General features: G+C 43.6%; 1 protein-coding gene across 1 annotated transcript in view; it reads left to right on the top strand.

Moving 5' to 3' along the window:
* The window catches only part of LOC139154889 (gasdermin-A2-like), a 57,911-nt gene that overhangs the window by 5,581 nt on the left and 36,481 nt on the right, over positions 1–15,849 (top strand). Inside the window, exons 2-5 of the mRNA XM_070729948.1 lie at positions 3,256–3,474; positions 13,594–13,774; positions 14,317–14,482; positions 14,587–14,680. Of these exons, the coding sequence (XP_070586049.1) occupies positions 3,258–3,474; positions 13,594–13,774; positions 14,317–14,482; positions 14,587–14,680 (658 nt within the window). The 5' untranslated portion in view covers positions 3,256–3,257. The remainder of the gene's footprint in view (positions 1–3,255; positions 3,475–13,593; positions 13,775–14,316; positions 14,483–14,586; positions 14,681–15,849) is intronic.

The raw sequence follows: 15,849 nt of genomic DNA on the forward strand, positions 1-15,849 counted from the left end.
AGGAGCTGAATTCCTAGAAAAGGTGTAGAGAAAAGCAACAAAGATTGTAAGGGGTCTGGAGGCTAAACTGTATGATGAATAATTAAGGGAGCTAGATCTAGCAGCCTAATGAAAAGATAAACTAAGGTAAGTTGACCAGATTTTCACATTGATAAACTGGGACACCATTGACGGGGTGGTAGTATTGAGTTCCTTGGTTAAAAACATGGTCTATGAAATAAATAAATAAATTAGTTACCTAAATTACCTGAGACAAGCCAAGGTATTCTCTAAAGCACCTGAGGGTAAGAGAAGAAGAAATGTGTGGAAACTAAACAAGGAGAGAAGTAACTTCGAACTAAGGAGAAAATTCCTGACAGTTAGAACAATGAATGAATCCGTGAAACATCCTGTCCCCAGAAGTTGTGAATGTTCCAACACTGAAAGTTTTAAAGAAGATGTTGGGTACCCATTTGTCTGAAATAGTGTAGGGTTTCCTGACTAAGAAGGGGATTGGACCAGAAGACCTCCAAGGTCCCTTCCAATTCTGTTGTTATTATTATACAAGGCAGTCAGAAAATGTTTCACATTTTAAAATATCTGTACAAGCTACAAGAGACATCTCTTTAGAGAAACATCTTCCCACCTTGTAGACAGTACTTGCAGAAACCCAGAATAACTATAAACAACTTCTACATCTAGTATCCACGTGCTCCAGTTTAGGAAATTCTGTACAGATCCAACACAGATCAGTTTGACATGCCTTGACTGTTAATGAATTGTCTACTTTCAGTCTCTCTAGGACAGTGATGGCGAACCTTTTTTTCCTCTGGTGTCAAAAAAATGTGGGCTTGCACTATCACGCATGTGCAAATGTCCACACCCCAAATTCAATGCCTGGGTAGTGTGAAAACAGCTTCCCCCAGCCCCGGAAGGCCCTCTGGAGGCCAGAAACAGCCTGTTTTCCAACTTCTGGTGGGTCCAGTAGGCTCATATTTCATCCCCCCAGGCTCCAAGGGTTTCCCTGGAGCTGGGGGAGGATAGAAACGCCTTCCACCGTCTCCTGAAAGCTCTCTGGAAGCCAAAAACGCCCTCCTGGAATCTCTGTGCAAGCCACAAATCAGTTGGCTGGCAAACACATGCACATTGGAGATGAGCTAGGGCAACAGCTTGTGTGCCAGCTGATATGGCTACCCGTACCATAGGTTTGCCACCACTGCTCTAGGACTTTCAACTGACTTGCACATTAAGGAAGTCATTTAAATATGTTAAAGGGTTAAATAGGGTTCAGGAGGGAAGTGTTTTTAATAGGAAAGTGAACACAAGAACAAGGGGACACAATCTGAAGTTAGTTGGGGGAAAGATCAAAGGCAGCATGAGAAAATATTATTTTACTAAAAGAGTAGTAGATCCTTGGAACAAACTTCCAGCAGACGTGGTTGGTAAATCCACAGTAACTGAATTTAAACATGCCTGGGATAAACATATATCCATCCTAAGATAAAATACAGAAAATAGTATAAGGGCAGACTAGATGGACCATGAGGTCTTTTTCTGCCGTCAGTCTTCTATGTTTCTATGTTTTGATTTTTGTTTTGTTTTGTTTTTGGGTTTTGCAAAAGTAATATCATTTAGCAGCAATTAAAAGTATCTTCAATGAGACTTTAAAAAAATACAATATCCAATTTTAAAAAGCCATACTTTTAAACATTTGTACAGAAATAAGTTGCTGATTTTTTAAAATTGAAAATATTACATATATACAATACGTTTACAATAAAAGTAGAAGGGAATTTGTCATTATCCTACATAGAAACATTAAACATGACCAATTTAATTTGGTTACGTACACAGTTTTGTAAATCCTCCACAAAAAGCCTGGATAGCACATAATCAGATGACAACTCTGCTAAGTATCAATATGCCTCTTAAATAGTTGAGGTAGTTTCAAACTAGATTTTGCTCGCTCTTTCTCTCTCTCTTCCTCCCTCCCTCTCTCTTTCTCTTTCTTTCTCTTTCTCTTTCCCTCCTTCCCTCCTTCCCTCCCTCTCACTCTTTCTCCCCTCTCCCTCCCTCCCTCCCTTTTCTCTCTCTTTCTCTTTCCCTCCCTCTTTCTCTCTTTCTTTCTCTCCATTCCTTCCTTCCTCTTTTTCTCTCTTTCTCTCTTTCTTCCTCCCTCCCTCTCTCTTTCTTTCTCCCTCCATCCTTTCTTTCTTTCTCTCTTTCTCTCTCTTCCTTCTCTCTCTTTTCTCTCTCTCTTTCTCTCTTTTCTTTCCTTTCTCTCTCTTCCTTCAACACACAAAGGTCAAAGTCAGCAAAGCAGGCACGAAACACAACGATCAGATAATCCTCCACAATGGCCAAACCCACAGGCTGCTATTTATAGCAGCCTCACTAATTACCACAGCCCCATCCAACCACAGGTGGCCTCATTTTCTTTGATAATAATCTCTCAGTTGTTGCTGCCTATGCATCGTTCTCCGCATGCGTGGCTGTATCATTAACTCTTGTTCCGAATCCAAGGAGGAGCTAGATAATTGATCTCCTTCTCAGCTGTCTGCCCCACTCTCCTCCTCCCTGTCACTCATGTCTTCTTGGTCAGAGGAGCCTTCATCAGCAGATTCCACTGGGAGCAAAACAGGCCTGCAGCATGTGGATGTCTCCCCCACATCCACAGTCCTTGGGGCAGGAGCTGGGCCAGAGCTAACCACAACAGGACGTAGGCCCCATGTTGGGAACCAGGGCACTAGAGGCTTCCCTGGAGCCTGTAGAGGGCAAAAATGCCCTCCTCCATTCCTCCAGTGGCCCTCTGTAAGCCGAAAATGCCCTCCCATAGCCTCTGTGTGAGCTGAAATAAACTGACTGGCATGCACTTGCATGTTGAAGCTGAGCTAGGGCAATGGCTTGTGTGTCAACAGATATGGCTCCGCCCTAGGTTCGCCATCATTGACCTATAAGTTCTCCAAATAACAACTCACTACCCACATTTGGGAAAAGCTACTGTAATATTGTATCAGATTACTTCAAAGTTTTACAAAACAAACAAATAGCAATATATGTTTTAAGCTTAGGAAGTGACAAGGTAACGTGAGAAAAAAATTCTCCAAATTGTAATTCATCAAATGAATGCAATATTAACTAATCATAATGTGTTTGGGTTGGTGAGAACATTTGGGTTTTTCTATTGTTAAACCTGGGTTTAGTATGATGTATGAACTCATTTGTGATTTTGTTTCTTTCCTCATTCCTTTATCTTGGACAAAACTTCTTCTTCAGGTATGGCATTTTATAACGCAACTAAATCATTGGCAAAAATGTTAGACTCACAAGGAGATTGGGTTCCGGTACCCAGCTTGATAGACAATGACCATTTTAAGCCCTTTTGCCTGCTACAAAAGAAAAGGAAGACATCGTGGTGGCAGAGCTGTCCTTTTCACAAAACCGGATACCAGTTTGATCATGTGCTGTTATCAGGAAATGACTCTTCAAGTCTAGGTAATCTTCTAAAGTCTATCTCATCCATATATTTTTATTTACGGGATTATCTGTCTGTTGCATTTTGAGAAAAGTACAAAAAAATGGAGAGTACATCATTTGTAACACTAACTTTTGTATCAGCTGTATGTTATGTGTTCAAAGTGTGTGAACAAAGCTTTCTGAGATTTCCAGAGGTGGAAGGATATGAAAATGAATATTCAGGGACTGATCAGGATCCTTGATCTCATCTTTATGAAAACTGGGGTAAATAGCAAAGTTGAAAAAAAACCGATTATCCAAAATCAGTTTATGCTGCCTGAAACAAGACCCAGCAAGCAATTTTATAAGGCTCATTTCCTACTACTATAAGGCTAGTGGGATAATATCACAGATATTGTTGAGACTGCCAGTTTTGGACTCATTTTCCCTCCACTGAAGGTCATTTAAGGACGAAAACTGATGCTTTCAGTCTTGGAGAAAGTACCCAATGTTTAATTAGAAACATAGAAACATAGAAACATAGAAGTCTGACGGCAGAAAAAGACCTCATGGTCCATCTAGTCTGCCCTTATACTATTTTCTGTATTTTATCTTAGGATGGATATATGTTTATCCCAGGCATGTTTAAATTCAGTTACTGTGGATTTATCTACCACATCTGCTGGAAGTTTGTTCCAAGGATCTACTACTCTTTCAGTAAAATAATATTTTCTCATGTTGCTTTTGATCTTTCCCCCAACTAACTTCAGATTGTGTCCCCTTGTTCTTGTGTTCACTTTCCTATTAAAAACACCTCCCTCCTGGACCTTATTTAACCCTTTAACATATTTAAATGTTTCGATCATGTCCCCCCTTTTCCTTCTGTCCTCCAGACTATACAGATTGAGTTCATTAAGTCTTTCCTGATACGTTTTATGCTTAAGACCTTCCACCATTCTTGTAGCCCGTCTTTGGACCCGTTCAATTTTGTCAATATCTTTTTGTAGGTGAGGTCTCCAGAACTGAACACAGTATTCCAAATGTGGTCTCACCAGCATTCTATATAGTGGGATCATAATCTCCCTCTTCCTGCTTGTTATACCTCTAGCTATGCAGCCAAGCATCCTACTTGCTTTCCCTACCGCCTGACTGCACTGTTCACCCATTTTGAGACTGTCAGAAATCACTACCCCTAAATCCTTTTCTTTTGAAGTATTTGCCAACACTGAACTGCCAATACAATACTCAGATTGAGGATTCATTTTCCCCAAGTGCATTATTTTACATTTGGAAACATTAAACTGCAGTTTCCATTGCTTAGACCATTTATCTAGTAAAGTTAAATCATTTACCATATTACAGACGCCTCCAGGAATATCAACCCTATTGCACACTTTAGAGTCATCGGCAAATAGGCAAACCTTCCCTACCAAACCTTCCCCTATGTCACTCACAAATATATTAAAAAGAATAGGACCCAGAACAGATCCTTGTGGCACACCGCTTGTAACCTGACTCTGCTCAGAATACTCGCCATTAACAATAACTCTCTGATGTCTATGCTTCAGCCAGCTGCAAATCCATTGAACTATCCAGGGATTAAGTCCAATCTTCACTAATTTATCTATCAGCTCTTTATGTGGAACTGTATCAAAGGCTTTGCTGAAGTCCAGGTAGGCAATATCCACGGCACCACCTTCATCCAACACCTTTGTGACATAGTCAAAGAAATCAATGAGATTAGTCTGACATGATTTGCCTTCAGTAAAGCCATGCTGATTTGGGTCTAATAAGTTATTGTTTTTTAGGTGCTGATTTATCCTCTTTTTGAGTAGAGTCTCCATCATTTTAACTACAACTGATGTCAAGCTAACTGGCCTGTAGTTACCAGCTTCTTCTCTACTGCCCTTCTTGTGAATAGGCACAACACTGGCCATTCTCCAATCCTCAGGAACTTCTCCTGTTAACAAGGATTGGTTAAACAAATCAGTCAGGGGGGTAGCAATGACAGACCTGAGTTCTTTAAGAACTCTGGGGTGGATGCCATCTGGACCCATTGCCTTATTTATCTTTAATCGTTCAAGTTCTTCTAAGACATCGGCTTCTAAGATCACTGGAGCTGAATCCGTACAGCTGGAAGCAATGCTATATCCCTCTATAGTATTATTTTGTAAGGTGTCTTTTGAGAAAACTGAACAGAATAGGCGTTGATTGCTTACCTGAATGCCTCTTCTCGTACGGTGAGCGGGTACAGCAGTCACATGGGTTGCTCATGTCCAATCCGGTGGAACTGAGCCTAGTGTTAAAAAAGCTTGCCGGATCCGCCCCTTCCCCAGAATTCGCGAATCCATAGACTAGGCTCAGCTGTGAAGCTCTGTAGTGTTCAACTCTCATTGTTAGAGGAAGAAAGGTTATAGGAGGATAAGGAAGACACATACAAGGGCGGGAAGTGACTGCTGTACCCGCTCACCGTACGAGAAGAGGCGTTCAGGTAAGCAATCAACGCCTATTCTCCGTACTGAAGGAGCGGGTCCAGCAGTCACATGGGACATACCCAATAGATGGTCCCTAGGGTGGGATTAGATTGCTATCGTGTGAGATAACGGATTGGAGTACCCTTCTGCCGAAGGCAGCGTCCGCTGAAGCGTAAGTATCAATCTTGTAGTGCCTGATGAAGGAATTTGGCGAGGCCCAAGTGGCTGCTTTGCAGACCTCCTCCAATGGGGCTTGAGTCGCCCAAGCGGCCGAGGTGGCTGCGCTCCTGGTGGAATGCGCTGTGATGTTCCTTGGGACCGAGAGGGAGGCCGACTCATAGGCCTTAGATATAGTCCCTCTGATCCAACGGCCTATTACTGTTGAAGACACTTTGGCACCCATGACTCTGGGGTGATAGGCTATAAAAAGTGCTTCTGACCTCCGAAAGGGTCCTGTGCGTTGGATATAGATTCTCAGCGCTCTAATGAGATCCAGGGTGTGCCATCTAATTGCCAAGGGATGGTCTCGTTGGAGGCAGAAGGAAGGTAGGACAATATCCTGAGTTCTGTGGAACATGGAACTGACCTTGGGTAAGAAGGTGGGGTCCAGTCGCAAGACTACCTTGTCCTGATGAAATTGACAAAGGTCCTGCCTGATTGAGAGGGCAGCCAGCTCCGAAATGCGTCGGGCAGAGGTAATAGCCACCAGGAAAGCTACTTTAAAGGATAGGTATCTGAGGGACGCCGATTTTAGGGGTTCGTATGGTGCCTGCGTGAGGGAATGGAGAACCCGTGGCAAATCCCAGGATGGATACCTGTGGACCTTGGAAGGTCTGAGGTTGGCTATGCCCTTGAGGAATTCCTGAACTTCTGGGAAGGAGCGGAGAGGCTGTCTGCGAGGGCCCCCTAGGACAGAGGAAATGGCCGCCAGATGACGCCGGAGGGTGCTGGTGGAAAGTCCTTTATGGAAACCTTGCATAAGGAAGGAAATGATTCTGTGTATGGGAATGCACAGGGGAGAGAGGCCTTCCTGTAGACACCACTGGTGAAACTTGGACCACGTGTGGTCGTAGATTCGATTGGTCGAACCCCTTCTGGCCTTTAAAATGACCTCCACTGTATCGGGGTCGTGACCACGTAGTTCTAAGTCTCTCCTGATAACAGCCAGGCGGTGAGGTGGAACCACTCCGGGTCTGGATGGAATAAGGCCCCCTGCCGCAGCATATCCCCCGAAACGGGGAGTCGCCAGGGGTCCTGGACGGACAACTGTTGGAGATCCGCGAACCAGGGCCGGCGGGGCCAATGAGGGGCGATTAAGATTACTCGGGCCCTCTCGGTGAGGACCTTGTGAATCACGTCCGGGAGAATTGGAATTGGAGGGAATGCGTAAAGTAAGCCTGGAGGCCATGGGCTCCGGAGGGCATTGATTGCTTCCGCTCCCGGGGATGGAAATCTGGAAAAGAAGCGAGGGAGTTGGGCGTTCGCACTGGTCGCGAAGAGATCCAGAATTGGTAGGCCGAATCTGAGGCTGATTTGATGGAACAGGTCTTGGTGGAGGTTCCACTCTCCTGGGTCTATCGTTGCTCGAGATAGCCAATCCGCCTGGACGTTGAGGCTCCCCGAGATGTGGTCGGCTAGGAGCGACCGAAGATGTTTTTCCGCCCAAAGGCCTAACTTGAGGGCCTCCCTCATGAGGGCCTTGGATCTCGTGCCCCCCTGCCTGCAGATATGGCTTTTTGTGGCAATGTTGTCGGTGAGAATGAGAACGTGCCGGTTGGGAATGCGAGGAGAGAAATGCTTCAGAGCCAGGGAAACGGCTCTTAACTCTAGCCAATTGATTGGCTTGGAAGCTTCCTCCGGGGACCACGTGCCCTGGGCTATCATCCCCTGGGCGTGGGCGCCCCATCCCGATAGACTGGCATCTGTGGTGATGACAAATTGATCCGGGCACCTGAACGGGGATCCTTTGTCCATGGCCGGAGACTTCCACCACTTGAAGGATCTGCGAACAATTGGTGGGACGACAATGCGACGACTTGAGTTGCTGTGCCCCGATCTCTGAAAGGGTAATAGGAGCCACTGTAGTTCCCTAGCATGAAGGCGAGCCCAGGGAATGATGCCTATGCATGACACCATCTTCCCCAAAAGGGAAGACAGGGTTACTATGGGTACTGAAGGTTGAGATAAAATGCAAGAAATTAACTCCCCTATACTGAATTTCCTCTCGGGAGAGAGAAAAACCTGGGAGGATTCTGAATTGATAATGGATCCCAGGTGTAAGATGGATGTGGAAGGTTGGAGATGACTTTTATCAAAGTTGATGGAAAATCCATGGTCCTGAAGGACTGACATGGTGACAGAAAGGGCTGTTTTCACTTTCTCTAGGGAGTTCCCATGAATCAAAATATCATCAAGATAACATAAAATGTGAATGGGAGACGCCCGGATATAGGCCGCCAGGGACCCCAAGAGCTTTGTAAAGACCCGAGGGGCCGAGGAAGGGCCAAATGGCATCGGCCTATACTGGAAATGCCTGCCTTGAAAGGAGAAACGTAAAAATTTTCTGTGCCATTTGGCTATAGGAATGTGGAGGTAGGCCTCAGTGAGGTCTAAAGAGACCATGAAATCTCCCGTGTGGATGGCGGCCAAAATAGATGATAAGGAGTGCATCTTAAACTTCCTATATTTGATGAATAGGTTCAGCTTCTTTAAATCCAAAATAGCTCTCCAACCTCCGGAGGATTTTGGAACCATAAATAGGATGGAATAAAAACCTAGACCCTTCTGACCGGAGGGAACCGGTTGAATGGCTCTGATGGACAATAAGTGGGAGATGGCCTCCTCCATACGGTTACAATCTGAGGAGGACCTGGGAGAAGGGCAGGAAATAAAACGTTTCGGGGGGGGAGAAATAAATTCTAAAAGAAGGCCTGTTTGAACAGTGTCAATGACCCAGGGGTCCTTGGAGGTGAGACGCCAATTAGAGGCGAAATGGGCTAGGCGACCACCTATGGGAATTGAGGAAAAATTACCATCTAGGTTTCTTTGAAGCCCTGTTAGAGGACGCTCCCCTTTGGAAGCGAAAACCTCTGCCCCTGGAGTTCCTACCTTGGGAACGAAAGCGGGGGGAATACTGACCTGGAGATCTCTGATAGGAAGCCGCTTGATCTTGCTGACGCCCTGGGCGACGAAAGGACTGCGTTTTGGTAGCCTTTTTGGTGGTTGGACCCAAAACTTTCTTCTTGTCCGTGGTTTCCGTGAGGAGTGGATCCAGAAGATCACCGAAAAGAAGGTCGCGCTTTAAGGGTCCCAGAGATAACTGCCACTTCTGGCGTACTCCCGCTTGCCAAGGGCGAATCCATAGGAGTCTTCTTGCCGTAGTAGAAGCTGCAATAGACTTAGCAGAAAATCTAGTAGATTGTAAAGTGGCATCAGCCACGTACTGAGCAGCTGCAAAGACCTTGTTGAAGTCTTGTTGACCTCTCAAGTCATCGGGAGGAATATGCTGTTGAAGTTGGCGAAGCCACAGAAGCATGGCTCTGGAGAAAAAGGAAGCCGCTGCAGAACTTTTAATGGCCCAGGAATCTGCGGTGAATCCTCTTTTGAGCATTTGTTCAATCCGCTTGTCCTCTGGGCGGAGGACTTCCTCTGCTTCGCCTGGCACAGCAGCTGCCGAGTGAAGGATCTTGACAGGTTCATCCGGTTTTGGAAAGGATAGGAGCTCCTCATAGGAAGAGGAAAGTTTGTACAATTTTCTGTCCTTGGTTGAGGGATTAAGCCCAGAGGCTGGGAAATCCCACTGCTTAAGTAAGGCATCTTTAAACAATTTAGGCATAGGAATTACCTCGTTATCCTCCTGTTCCTCTGTGAAGTAAGGTAAATTCTCCTCCGGGGGATCAGTGGATGTGGAGGCCTGTTTCTCCTGGGCCGCCAATCCCGTAGAAATTCTAGCTTTGAGGAGGAGAGATTTGAACAATTGAGAAGGAAAAATAGTAATTGGAGAAGGAACCTTTATTTGGGATTCCTCATCATCTGAGAGGCCTTGAAAGGGATCCTCATCCTCCTCCATATCCTCATATTCGTCCTGAGAGGAATCTGAATCATCCTGAATAGGAACTCTAACCGCTGGGGAAGAACCCAAGGGGCGGGAGGGACGAGGAGGTGGAGGAGGTAGGGGAAGCTCATTGATGGTAGAAAATTTAGCATCAATGGCCTTGGACAACACAGAAAAGATAGATTGGAATTCAGGAGGTAAACTAGAAATATCAGCAGGAATGGCAGAAGAATCCCTGAAGGCCTGGGAGGATCCTGGCTGGGGGGAATCTTCAATGATATCTGGTTCCTCTGGACCTATTCCCCATAGGTTAGGTTGGGGTCTGTCTAGGTTTGGCTCATCCAGAGATAACACAGGGACCCCAGAAGGAGGCAGGCTAGAAGCCTCTGGGGGGTCTTGACTACTGAGTACTTGGGCCTGTACTTTCAAACGTTTTGCTGATTTGTCATGGATTCTTTGTAGGGCTAGGTCCCTTCTCTTCTCAGCCCTGGTGACCTTGGTCGAGGGGCGGGCCCCTGAAGAAGAGGAGGTCGAGGCCTGGGGGATACTGGTAATCTCATCGCCTGTAGGCCTGGCCTCTCTGGGACCTTTTGTTGTGCCTCTCTTGGGAAAAGTAGCCATAGTCTGACAATTAACAGAAGACCAGGCTGAGCCAAATAACTGAATTATTAGGGAGAAGAATTTCAAAGCCTTCCCAAGAGGAATGGATCCTGCTCCGAGGCCTCGGAGCTGCTGAGACTTGAGGACAATCTGGGCAAACCCAGAGTTCGTGCCCCCAAATACAGCGTGGCCAGCCTCCCTAAACTTTAATTAAAGTAACCAAGGCACTCTGGTTGGAGACTTAGCCGGTGGAGAATTAAGCCTGAGCGTCCCAAAGCCCACTCCGGGATCCACGCGGTGGACTGAGGCCTACACGGCTGGCAGGAGGCCAACACGAGAGGCCTAACTTTAAAAAGGGCGCGAAGGCCTTCGCGCCGAAAAATCGCTCCGTAATAAAATTCTTAAAGGGGAAGCGATCGACTAAGTCCAGGAGACTAGAACAAGCGTCTCACTCCGCAGGAGGTATTACTTAAGCCCTTTAACGTTTTATACAATAATGAATCAATGAATCAATACTTGCACCAAGACCTCCAGGCCAAAGGATTAAAAGAATCCACAAGCGGCAGCGGGGATCGTAAACGGCAAAACAGCCGGGGGAAAACGAAACCGCAACTTCTCCCAAGGAAAAAAGCCGAGCCACAAACGGCTGGCGCTAATAGTGCAAGTAATTAAATAAGGATAAACAATTCTTACTACTTTTGAAGGAAAAGATCGAAGGGAAGGTGTTAGAATGTTGAACGAGCTATCACAATACAACCGCAGGATATGCGAACTGAGCGAATTCTGGGGAAGGGGCGGATCCGGCAAGCTTTTTTAACACTAGGCTCAGTTCCACCGGATTGGACATGAGCAACCCATGTGACTGCTGGACCCGCTCCTTCAGTACGGAGAAGTAGCTATTGAAATGGTCAGCGATCTCCTTATTCCCATTAATGCATGTATTATTCCCGGTACTAAGCTTCGTGATGCCGCAGTTTTTCTTCTTCTTATCATTAATATATCTGAAGAAGGTTTTATCCCCCTTCTTTACAGATTTGGCAATTTCTTCCTCTTTTGAGGCTTTAGCAGCATATATTATCTGTTTCGCCTCCTTCTGTCTCATTTTATATACCTCCCTATCAGCTATACTTCCAGACTCTTTATACCTCCTATAGGCAGCCTTTTTTTCATTAACTATAGCCCTTACATCATTGCTAAACCATAGCGGTTTCTTCTTCCTTTTACCTTTAGTTATTTGTCTTACATACAGTCCAGTGGTTTTTAAGATGGCCTTTTTTAATACAGTCCACTGGATGCTCGCTCCTGCCATTTTATCCCTCCCCTTTAATTCATTATCTAAATATTCTCCCATTGCATTAAAATTTGTTTTTCTGAAATTCAATACTTTGGTTGCATTATAGGATTGCTCACAATGAGTTTTTACATCAAACCACAAACATAGATGGTCACTGCAACCTAAATTTTCTCCCACCTTGACATCTGAAACCCAATTCCCATTCGTAAAAACTAAATCTAGAATATTCTCCCCTCTAGTTGGTGTCTTAACCAGCTGTGCCAGAGCTGCTCCTGTAAAGGCCTCTACTATATTCTTACTTTTGCATGTAAGGGCACTGGGGATATTCCAGTCAACATCAGGCATGTTGAAATCACCCATAACCACAATATCTCCCTTTACTGCCATTTGGGTAATTTCATCCACCATCTTGTTGTCATATTCCTCGGATTGCCCTGGAGGCCTATAGATCACCCCAATTCTAATGACAGAACCTTCTTTATTTTGCATGCAAATCCAGAGAGTCTCTAGATCTTGACACGTATTTTGAATTAGTGTTGTTTTTAGACTTTCTTTAATATAAATGGCTACTCCACCTCCCCTTCTCTCTATTCTATCCTTCCTATACAGTGTATATCCTGGTATGGATATTTCCCATTCATTAGAATCCTTAAACCATGTCTCAGTTATGGCAACCAGGTCCAAATTATCTCTAGATATTATGGCCATTAATTCACAGAGCTTGTTGCTCAAGCTTCGAGCATTTGTGCACATTGCCCGAAGAACATTATTTTCGTTATTAGTTTGCCCCTTATCATCAACAACTACATCTATATTATTTGCAGCTCCCTTTTCATAAGCTTCCAAAAACTCAAGCTTCCAAAAAATTTTTACACATAGAAACACTGCTAGCAAATCAATTAAAACTGATCAAAGGCACTCTTCATAAGTAACACTCTAGATCAGCAATAGTGAATCTTTTGGGTCTGAGGTTTCAAAAATTCTGAAAGTGCTTAATTTGACGGCAGAGGTGGATTTTAAGAGTTTGCAAATGGCAAGGAGGGTGGGAGCAATCATAATCTCCGGGGGGAGTTGATTCCAGAGGGTCAGAGCCACCACAGAGAAGGCTCTTCCCCTGGGTCCCGCCAGATGACATTGTTTAGTCAATGGGATCCGGAGAAGGCCAACTCTGTGGGACCTAACCAGTCGCTGGGATTCGTGCGGCAGAGTTGAAACATAGTGAGGGTAACACTAGCAATCTTTCTATAAACAATCTTGACTTGGTGACAAGTATCACAAGAGGAAACATAGCCCTTGATATCTGTCATCAAAAGTTGCAAAACACTCCATTTATCCCAGCAGTTAATTGTCAAGGTAGATTTGCAGTATCTTAAGCAGAGGGGAACATATTACCTATTGTGAAACAGCTATCTATTATTCACAGACAAAGATAAAACAAGTTCTAGAGCACACCTTCATCTTTCAAAGGCATTTTTCAAGAGATATCAAGAGGTTTAACCTGAAAATATACCAAGTGGCAAGTAGAAGTATTTCCCACTTTCTGGAACTCTTAGTATGAACTATAATTAATTAGATAGTGCTGATTTAGATTAGAAAATGCTTGATTCGATATCAACAGGATCCTTTGCTGCCAGGATTGCCTTTCTCTCATTAAAATAGTAGCCTGCTGCTCATATCTATGTGTTTCTGTAGTATTTCTTTTGACATCGTGATTTTTGTCAATATTTGTTCTCTAGTTTGCAACAATTCAGAGCCATTCACCATTGAAGACACTGTAGATGGAACACTGAAGGGGAATATTAGTGGAATTCCTGGTACTGAAATAACTGGTGGTGTCAGAATTTCTTATGAAAGGTCTGTAAAGATAAAAAAGATACATGTTCCACCCCAAGACCTTGATTCTTTGATGAAAGAAAAGTAAGTAACATAAACAAGCAAATGAAAAAAGACTCCAGCCACATTTAACATTGTCCTCAAGTTCTCCATTCTTCTAATACAGTACTTTACATGAAGTCTATGATTAATTGACCTCAATTAGTTTTAATTTTAACAATCACATAGCTTTTATACTAGAGAATCTGTATCCAACCTAATCTTTTAGATCTTTCTGTGGTGCATTTACTACCCTACAATTCTAGCTTCCTTATTGTTGCTGGTCTTCTTCTTCTCTTTCTTTCCACCCTTCCTAGTGTTACAGATTTATTCAGGGCTATGTCATTGGGTCCAAAATATAATATAATTTAAAGCTTTAGACAGCTGTGCATCTTCAACTGCAGCAAGATTTAATTCTTTCCAAACATTAACTATGTATGGTAAAGAACATTGCCCAGAAATACACACAGGAAATGGAAAAGAAATCGACTATATAGGATTACTTATTGCAATGGAACCTATATTTATTGTATTGGGAGTTTTGCTCACCAAAGGTTATAAATTGAATTGCATGTGTTCTTTTTTAGAAAAATCAACACTGAACATCCATTTATTAAACAATCAAAGAAGCTTCAGAGGAACTTATACATGGTCACTGCATCAGCAGAAACTGTGGAAAACACAATGTTTGGAAAATCTAACAAAGTGGAAAGCAGCATCTTTCATGAAGCCTACGTTAAACTGAACCTGCAGGTCTGATCCGTATAGTGAATTATAAACTTGAAGGAAAGAAAATGCATCTCATGCAAGTTGTTTTATCCCATTCAGTTCATCCAAGATTTTATTTTGTCTTTTAGGGTGCCAGAGATAAGAAAAAAACGATTACTATCCCAAAAGGAAGCATCTTGGCATTCGAAGCTAACAAACTAATTATAGAAAAAGAAACTGTAGGTAAGAGGCTTTTTTACAATCTCAGGCATGTGCCAATGACTAGTTTTCTTAAAATGTTACTTTTCCAGCCATGCTGGAAAGATCTAGCAGTTGGCTGAGGACAGGTAGAAGTGAGCTGGATCGATATTTGATCTAATAAAGTGCAGCTCTTATGTTCATCCATGTTTTCAAGAAAGGCAAATATCCATATGTTTGAATTCAACCTTCTGTTCAATGCAGCATAGTTTCCTATGTCCCCTACTCCCAAATCTCTCCACTCCAATTTCCAATTGCTTTTACTGTTAGAGTTTTGTTTATATAATTGAAATGAAATTTTTCTTCCTATAACTTCATCATTTCATTCCTGAATTCTGGAATGAATGAGAACAAAGTATGTTCTTTTCTTCATAACATACATGTAGTCCATAACTTACAACCACAATTGAGCCCAAAGTTTTCACTGCTAAGCAAGATAGGTGTTACGCTTCCGGTCATCCGAGGCATCGTGGAGATTTGTAAGAGGATTCGGAATTTGGACATGTAGACAAGTCCATGTCTCGTTTTCTGAGTTAAAAAATGCAGGAGCTTGAGCCATGCACGTTTCCGTGGCAAGGTTGTTGTTGCGAGAGTTCGAGCTCCTTCGTCGGCACTGTTAAGTCAGGACACACGAGACTGTTGAAGTTCTTCAGTGCTTTACCAGAAGCCAGGAACTGAAACAGGAACCAACTACACTAATCCAAACAAAGGGAACGGCTGCTCCATTGCCTTATTTATAGTCCTAGAAAATAGTAGACAGCCGTTTAATTTTGGCAGCAGTATTTAGCTTGCCGTGCGGGAACCAATCAGAATAATTATTTTATTTAAACCAAGAACATAACAATAGGGGTTAATTGAGTTTTGCCCCATTTTACAAACTCTCTAACCACAATTATTAAGTGAATAACTGCAGTTCTTATGCAGTGAAGGGCTACCAAAATTTCAACTACCACACTGTGGGCGTGGCTTATGCAGGATGCCCTGCATTTTCTTTCAACATCTTTCAGTGCAAATTGGATGCTCTGGGGTGGAGCTCCATTTTTGCTACCCCACTGCATTCTCCTCCCCACATCTGGGCAGTAGCCCACTCCTGTTCTTATGTTAGTAAAAGTCTTGTTAAGTGAACCTGGCTTTCACAATGACTTTGCTTATTA

The sequence above is a fragment of the Erythrolamprus reginae genome, chromosome Z (assembly GCF_031021105.1).
Source record: "Erythrolamprus reginae isolate rEryReg1 chromosome Z, rEryReg1.hap1, whole genome shotgun sequence".
NCBI classification, from domain to species: domain Eukaryota; kingdom Metazoa; phylum Chordata; class Lepidosauria; order Squamata; family Dipsadidae; genus Erythrolamprus; species Erythrolamprus reginae.